At 40.0% G+C, this 9,151-nt stretch overlaps 1 protein-coding gene across 1 annotated transcript; it reads left to right on the forward strand.

Moving 5' to 3' along the window:
• Positions 1 to 2,469: 2,469 nt before the first annotated feature.
• On the forward strand, positions 2,470 to 7,370 carry LOC123767329 (uncharacterized). Its single transcript, XM_045756923.2, has 3 exons — positions 2,470 to 2,609; positions 5,135 to 6,270; positions 6,848 to 7,370. The coding sequence occupies exons 2-3, from the start codon at positions 5,135 to 5,137 to the stop codon at positions 7,122 to 7,124; spliced, it is 1,413 nt and encodes a 470-aa protein (XP_045612879.1). The 5' UTR covers positions 2,470 to 2,609; the 3' UTR covers positions 7,125 to 7,370.
• Positions 7,371 to 9,151: the final 1,781 nt, after the last annotated feature.

The raw sequence follows: 9,151 nt of genomic DNA on the forward strand, positions 1-9,151 counted from the left end.
CAACTTTCAGATCTTTGTGAATTTGTTAGGTCGGTGAGATCTTCATTAGATATTTGTTTAAGTATTCTCTTTGTCACTTCTAGTGAAACACCCATATCAATTCTACTACTGGTTTTCTACAAGCTGTCTTTGCAAGCATTCTAATTACTAAATATCTTAGCGACACGACGAAGCCAATCCGTCCCGCCAGGCTAAAGTCCTGGGAATACCTGCGGGAGACTGGGCCAACCCTCCTACCCCCCCAGTGCTTCTAACTGGCAACTCTGCCTCATGTACGCACTTACTCGACTGTTTAATAGGGGCTATTGACTTTTTATTATTATTATTATTATTATTATTATTATTATTATTATTATTATTATTATTATTATTATTATTATTATTATTATTATTATCTACCACAGACGTGGCCACACATTTACAATGCTAACTAGCATATATACATTTTCTTCTGTCCTCTATGGACAGGGTGAGAGATTTGTCAAACATACAGTTCAGAGATTTATTGAACAACCACAGGTGATTGTAGTGCTTTTAAAATGCTAGGCTAAGCTACATACGTAAATTACATAGATACACAGATTTATGAATGCGTTAATGTGAATTTACAATGGTGAAATGTAATTCTGATCAGCTTCCACATATACTTTATACACATACATACATACACACACATACATATACATATATTTGTCTCTTTTACTCTGACAGGGTGAGATAGCTAACAAGAGAAACTAGTGTGCAATTAAGAACTTAACCACTGAAGGTGATTAAGATGCTTTTACAAGCACAGGTTATATAGTTACATTACATGGTCAACCAAGGGTATAAGACCTGAATGCCATAAGATAGGGAAATCAATAAGACAAGAAGACGGCTATTATGAGGTAAACACAAATTCAAACTATTACCTAACCTTGTCCAAGAAGTTCAAGGAAGTTCTTAATAATATTTCCAAACGAGTTGACATCAAAAGCCAGCTTGGGAGGGAAGTGAGACTCAAGAGAGCGAACCGTTCTTGCACTTCACACACAGGACGTAATTATATCTTTAGTGTTAACTGTTTGTTCATAGCAAGATTCCGTGCCTTAGGTTCCTAGACCAGGGGATATCCCAGATTGGTACACTGGGTTTCACTTCTGGCCTACACCTTCTGCAATAAACGAAAGCTTAGCATTATTTATATAGTAAATCTTTTTCCAATACCAGGAGGATGCCATTCAAGTAGAGACAGGGGAAGATGCCATTCAGTAACAAACTGGATGAAGAAATATAAAGAGACTGGTTCCGTTAATGTCAAGTCAGGAACAGGAAGACTGGGTGTAAACGCAGGAGACAGTCATGGTAAAAATATAATTGACGTATCAAAGCCTCGCTCTGAAGATTAGTTTCCTGCTAGCTTAACCTTAAGAACGTGTTACAGGAATTTTAAAGTTATTATACTTTTTATCCATAATTATTATGAATATATTGAAACTTTAAAATCATCAGACTGAATATGCTGAAGCTTTAATAAATTACCTGACAACTTTTTTGAAAGGTCCAATGTAACGCATACACGGGGCCACAGCTTCATGTTTAGCAAGTCACAATGTAGGACAAAACACTTTCCTTTTCAGCCGTACTCCCATAGGGTTATAAACCAATGGAATACCCGCCGAAGATGCAAATGCCTCCCCACAATGAGCATATGTAGTACATCTTCACAATATGGACATATTTAGTACCTCCCCACAATATGGACATATGCACTAATATTAAACAACATTGAACAGATAATTCCTAGGCTACCTGGTTGATGGGGTTCTTTTTTTTAGTAGGATAACAGCTCTTGCATGCAGTTTCACTAGGTACTTCACTCGACAGCCCTAATGAACCTTAGTCTTAATTAAACAAAAAAGTGAGAGGGAAATGGAAAGAGAGAGGTGGGGGTGAGGCAGATGACATAAAGTATAAACAAACAAGTCTCCATAATATTATTTTCATCGCGAGACAGACTGACAGGAAAATTGTTCGTCGATTGCCTGTGAATGAAAGCTATCAAAGTTCTTAGTAAGAATGTTATTTACATGTAGCCTCCGCCAGCCTCTGGAGCCTGTGAGGCGGCTTCCTTTCCATACATAAACTCTTAATGTCATCCATAATAATAATTAAACATTGGGGAAAACGACGGCAATACTTCCTTATCCTCCCAGGAGAATTGTATAGTTTGTTACATCATAAATATTTAAATTACTTAAAGCAAGTCTCACTATCTAGCAATCTTTGGCAACTGTCCATAGAATATATAAACGTGAAATTACATATATCCACAACATACATTACATATTTACACACACATAATATGATCAAAATCTTAACAGCTATGATGCCGTATCATTTAAAAAGTGGTTTTGAGCGATAATTTTCCTTAATGTGTGTTGAGAGTCGTGTGCCGAAGCCAGAGCCAGCGGACGGAACAGTATGGTGGGTTTCCCAGGTACATCCCCAGGTGAGGAGCCCAGGTCCAGTCAGTGTATATCCCGGCCCCTTGTACTGCAGTGGCAGTGTGTCTCCAGTGCTCGCAGACGCCACACGCTTCTATCTCTGCTCCACAACGTATCGCAGATGTGAGTATAGCTTACCACCACATCTGCTGGCTTAGGGGAATGATTAGGCTATTAATTATCTCCCCCTAACACCCTTCCAGGAGCGTAGGATATAGCTAATCTTTCATTGTCAGGAAGAAGAAGTAGTAGCCAAGGACATTGGGCTACTTTGCCTTATATCGTTATTAACATCTTAGAAAAAATGTAGATTTGTAATGATTTATTCCCCCTGTGGAGCATATTACAGGATATTATTTAGAGCGAGGCTTCACAACCCAACTTGGAAGTCCCAGTGAGTGTTAGACGGGTGTGTTGGGTATCTCTGGGGGAAACCTGTAGCCACCGTCTTGCTGTACATGCTGCTGCTGCCCTGTTGTGTACACGTTTGATTACATAATGCCCTCTAGTACATGTTATTAACATGTGGTGTCATAGTTACTGACATGTGATACATATTGACATGTGATATATATATACTGGTACACGTGATTGCTCCATGTGTATTATAGAATTCTGTATGGGGGTACCTGCTTGTGCCCGGGTCTCTCCCCTTGTCCTCACTCCATATTTCCCCCCTCTCTCGCACCTCTCCCCCACCACACCCCTCTTCACATATCTCCCTCCTTTCCCACCCTCTCCACCTTTCTCCCACATCTCTTCTTCCCTCTCCCCGCCATCCCTCTCTCTCAAAGTCACATATCCAATTTCAGACTTCAGGAAAATTGCAGGGGGTCGCTATGAATCCTGATATTTCTTAAAATGTGGCATTGGGGCCGACCACAACTGATCGATGACACACACACACAGCCCAGTAGGCTCAGAAATCTGTACATTAGTTGATTGACAGTTGAGAGGCAGGACCAAAGAGCCAGAGCTCAACCCCCCCCCCCCGCAAGCACAACTAGGTGAGTACATAGCAGTTGTATAGTGCCCATATCTCAAGAAGCACATCAATAAACTGGAAAAGGTGCAAAGGCATGCTGCAAAATGGCTTACAGAACTGAAAAACAAAGAGTTACGAGGAGAGGCTAGAGGTGTTAAATATGCCAAAGCTAGAAAATAAAAGAAAAATTTGTGATATGATCACCACTTACAAAATAATAACAGGAATCTACGAAATTGACTAAGAGGAATTCATGAAACCAGCAATTTAAGAACAAGAGGACACAAATTCAAGCTAAGGAAACAAAGGTGCTGAAAAATATTAGAAAGTTTTCTTCTGCAAAAAGCGGTAGACGGTTGGAACAAGATAAGTGAAGGTGGTGGAGGCCAAAACCGTCAGTAGTTTCAAAGCGTTATACAACAAAGAGTACTGGGAAGACGGGACACCACAAGCGTAGCTCTCATCCTGTAACTATACTTAGGTAGTCATACTTAGGTAATTACACACACTATGTGCATTTTGGCAAGTTGGATGAGACTAGCCTCAAGTGTCTGGCCTACTTTGGTTAGGCAAACAATCTATTTTATAGACATCGATTTATGAACAAACTAAACAATCCTCCACAGTCACAATAATTACCAGACGGGATTCGCTCACCTCTCTCATGATTACAGTTGCCATAAGCAGAAATGTTATTTGTAACATCGTCCATATTTATTGACTTCGGACAACTAATGTAGATGGTGCTTCCTCACGCTCACCATGTCCGCCTATCTTCCTCCTAGCCATTCTCAAACCATCTAAGTACGCTCTCCACACTCTTCCGGATCACTGACTTCTGCACATCTACTCTCCTGACACCATACGTGCTTATCGGGTTATGTATTGATACTGCGCCATCGTGTTACAACCATACACTAGAGTGCACTACCGCTCCTCTGGCCGCATTTATTCCTACCTTGTTTTACCTAACCAAAGCATTCATTGCACCAGTTACTCTCCTTCCTTGACTGGCCATTCTCTCATCTTCGCAGGCACAAATTCTTCTTTGTATCAGTCACAATCTCCAGGTATTTAACTATTTGATCACTTCCAACACTTCATCATTAACATACGTTCCTCTTCTGGCCTCGACGATAACTTCATTTTTGTCCACAATCACTTTTAACAGTCTTCTTTCACAAGTGAGGATCCCAGGTTCGAACCATCGGCGGGACAAAAATGGTTTGGCAAGTTTCTTTTCGCCTAAGGCTCTGTTCACCTAGTAGTAAATATGTATCCGTGAGTTTGGTAACTTGTAAGGTCAATAACTATTGTAACATCACATATCCCTTAAGTATATCTAATTCATTATTAAACCAAGAGGTCTCTTGTTAAATTTGATGCAATGCTAAATTTACAGCAGTTGGAGATAGTTGTGTGCTGTGCTGGTGTAATAAACATAGTCTATAAACAAAGAATTTTAATAATCATCTTATGCCTCTGTATATGAAAACAAACATTATTATATGAAGTTATATTATATCTCGAAGTTATTAAATGTGTGGATATCACTTTAAGAAAGTAATTCAGAGAAGTATAATAATTACTACTTTAAGTACACGATTTCCAATACAATCGGAAGGAAGTTGCCTAAATAAAATACCTATTCTTTCTTTTCCAGATGAAATTGGCGGTGAAGACCAGTGCCCTCTTGCTAGCGGCGCTGCTGGGGCTGGTGGACTCTCAGATGTACTTTCCGAGCCGTCCTCAGAGGAATCGCGATGAAAACAGCGATGAGGTTATTTTTCCAAAACCGACAAATTTTCCCCGGAGGTCAGTTGTTTTTCCGCAGCCAGCTGTTTCTCTCCAGGGATTTCTAGAGGCTAATGGACAAATTGGCCAAGCACCTCGACAGTCCAATACTGAACAATTTGGGAATAATCAAGGCGTCACAATAATTAGACAACCAGGTAATTTTCGACTAGTCGAGAATGGCAAAACACCTCCAGTAATTCGACAGCCTAATCGTCAACAGCAAGGTCTAGGTGGTCAAGGATTCGCAGGAACTCAACAGCCAATTAGTAATATACAAATTGGCAGTATTGTAACACCCTTTCCACAACAATTTAATCCTCAATTTGGAAATAGTCAAATAAGCCCAGGAATTGGTGAAAGTTTCCGAGAGGTGCTACAGCCTGAGCGCCGTCAAGAAACCGGGAGTGGTCAAGGATTTACAGGCACTCAACAGCCTAGACGTCCCCAAACATCCGGGAATGGTCAAGGATTTACAGGCACTCAACAGCCTAGTCGTAACCAACTATCCGAGAGTGGCCAAGGATTTACAGGCACTCAACAGCCTAGACGTCCCCAAACATCCGGGAACGGTCAAGGATTTACAGGCACTCAACAGCCTAGTCGTAACCAACTATCCGAGAGTGGCCAAGGATTTACAGGCACTCAACAGCCTAGACGTCCCCAAACATCAGAGAGTGGCCAAGGATTTACAGGCACTCAACAGCCTAGTCGTCCCCAAACATCAGAGAGTGGCCAAGGATTTACAGGCACTCAACAGCCTAGTCGTCCCCAAACATCAGAGAGTGGCCAAGGATTTACAGGCACTCAACAGCCTAGTCGTCCCCAACACGCTGAAAATGACCGGGTAACCCCAGTATCTCAACCAAATATTCCCAATTTCCAACCTGGTAGGGCTGACAAAGAGTTCATTCCTGGTCAGAGCGGCGGGTCTCCAAGCCGTCGTCGTCACCATTTGTGTGGAGTGAAACCCACGCCAGGAGAATGCAGAGGAGCCTTCCCCAGGTAATTATTTAAACTCTTGAATTTGTCGTAGGGGCAAAAAGTATGTCTGCAGACTTTGTATGACGATGATGTTGTGTTAGAGAGGCGGGATCAAAGAGCCAGAGCTCAACCCCCGCAAACACTACTAGGCGAGTACACACACACATTTCTGTGTGGGGGCCTGATAGCTGAGTAGACAGCGCTCTGGACTTGTAATCCTAGGGTCCGGGTTCGATCCCCGGTGATGGCAGAAACAAAATGGGCAGTTTCTTTCACCGTGATGCCCCTGTTACGTAGCAGTAAATAGGTACCTGGGAGTTAGACAGCTGCTACTGTTTCCTGGGGATGTGTGTGTGTGCATGTGGTAGATATATATGTAACAGATATAATAGAGGAAAAATTTATTGGTTAGAAAGGCAGGGTCTAATAGTTGGATTCTTCAGACACAAATAGTAAATACACACATGCTTGTATATTGAGTCATCGTTATCATGAGAGACAACAAAGACTTGTCACAACAAACCAAGTTCGCCTGTAGAGCGCCATGTTTTAATGTTGGCAATTGTGTTAATGTTGACAATTGTTTTAATGTTGACAGGTTCTACTACAACCCGGAGACAGACCAGTGTGACTGCTTCGTGTACGGCGGGTGCGGACAGGAGGGACTCGAGTCCAGCTACAAGACTCTTGAGGACTGCCACCGGACTTGTCTCCCCAGCAGCCTGCAGGAAGGACCAACTTGCAATACTGTGTTCGCAGATGAGCAGAAAGTTTTTCACCACAAACCGCCGCCAATACAGCCAAACCCCACCTTTTTCCACGATAGTTTAACCGCCGATCAGTTTTTAAAACAGGCACTTTTTAGATTCAAATAAGTATCTTACGGGCCACCATCTAGCTCGTGCCTCAAACATGACAGTTTAATATTATATATATAGATACACATACAGAATAACCACAGTGAAAATTTAAAGATTAACAACCTTTCGACTTAATCAAACCTTCATCAGCTCTGATGAAGGTTTGAATAAGTCGAATATATATATATATATATATATATATATATATATATATATATATATATATATATATATATATATATATATATATATATATATATATATTTATTTAATAACGTACAGACAATAACACACAAATAATTTTTAGAGTAAACTTAGACTAAAATATCTACAATACCAATCCAACCTCAAGCCAAGCCTGTCCTAGCTGCACAACCCTGAAAGACTACAAAAAATAGGGCAAACGTCAGTTTTTTTTTTCTTATGCTGTAACAAACAAGATTTTCTCGTTCCATTTAGAGTTGCATAGCCTGAGGAGTGTTGGCTCAGATGCATAGTCTAAGGATGGGTTGCACCACACGAGAGAAGTCACTTATGTTGATATTCAACATTTGTGCAACATTGGTGAACTTCTCTCGTTTTATATAATTTATATTTGTACCAGTTTTCTTCCCATGTAATTGTTAATGTTTGTTGTGTTTGTATTAATAAAAGGTGAAGACAATCTGCAAGACGGAATTTACCATGAGTAGTGTTGTATGGAAAGTAATCATGAATAAAAAAAAGTTGAGTCGTTTTAGAAATTAGGTCATAGAAACCTTCTATGACTTAATTTTTATGAAATTAGGTCATAGAGCTTCTAATAAATTAGAGAATCACATGAATCATGATTAATCATTCATTGTTGGTTGTTAATTAAACAATTTGGCGGGTCGTATTCCAGGGAATATTAGGATTAAGGATTTGCCCAAAACGCTATGCGTGCTAGTGGCTGTACAAGAATGTAAGAACTCTTGAATAAATAAAGTAAATAATGTTGGATTTCTAGATAGAGTAAGTAATTCTCAAAAGAAGGCACTAAGCCGGGAAGAGCTAGTACATACAATGCCAGAAGCCCCCCCCAAAAAAGATAATTTCTGATGATTACATGATGCAGAAAATACAACAGAACAGCAGAAGGAATTTTAACTAAATAAACAGAAAACTACACTTTTCTTTTAAGTTCATACATGACGGATATTAGCAGTTAACAGAATTACATGTACCTCTGTTTACGACAAAGGTTCATTTGTCAATTTACATGTTGCTATTTACATGTTACAATTATTACTGGAACCGTAATATGCTTTCAGACCATCACAAATATCTAGATAACTACCCAGGTGGTTTAAGGGGTGAGGGTATGTGGTTTATCATGGTAATGGGTTTGCTGTGTGGACGAGTTCAATTAGAGATCTCCCCAGGATGCAACCTTACAACAACAGGACCCATAGCCTTGGAGAAGAAAATAAAGAGTATTCAGAGAAGACCTTGGGATCCTCATTGAACACTTTTTTATATTTATTTGTATATTACTTTGTTCCAATAGTATTTAGTACTTTGTTTAGATTATATGTACTTTTATATTAAAAAAAACTAGAAGGGGTACCACCTCTAGTGCAAGTATAGGGACCCATAGCCTCGGAGAAGAAAATAAAGAGTACTCAGAGAAAACCTTGTGGGTCCTCATTGAACACTTTTTTATATTTGTATATTACTTTGTTTCAATAGTTATAGACTGATATATTTATTTGTGTAGTGGAGCCTGTGTTTGACAGTTTTTTTAGTTTAGTTCATTTATTATGCACCCCATACCCATCTTGTGGGCGGTAGTGGAAAGGGTTACAGAGGCACATAATGGGCTCAGGGACTGAACCCCACAGTTCATTTAGCTAAGCAAGTTACAATCTTGATGAGCTAGTTACAAAATTCAATATAAGTCGTCACATCTACAATGGGTTCGAGATCGACCTCAAGTACAGGTTCTAAATTAAGCAACTGACATATGTGGAGAGCTAATGTCAAAATTGATATGTTTGTCCTGCACACCGCCCCCCATCCAG

The sequence above is a fragment of the Procambarus clarkii genome, chromosome 74 (assembly GCF_040958095.1).
Source record: "Procambarus clarkii isolate CNS0578487 chromosome 74, FALCON_Pclarkii_2.0, whole genome shotgun sequence".
NCBI classification, from domain to species: domain Eukaryota; kingdom Metazoa; phylum Arthropoda; class Malacostraca; order Decapoda; family Cambaridae; genus Procambarus; species Procambarus clarkii.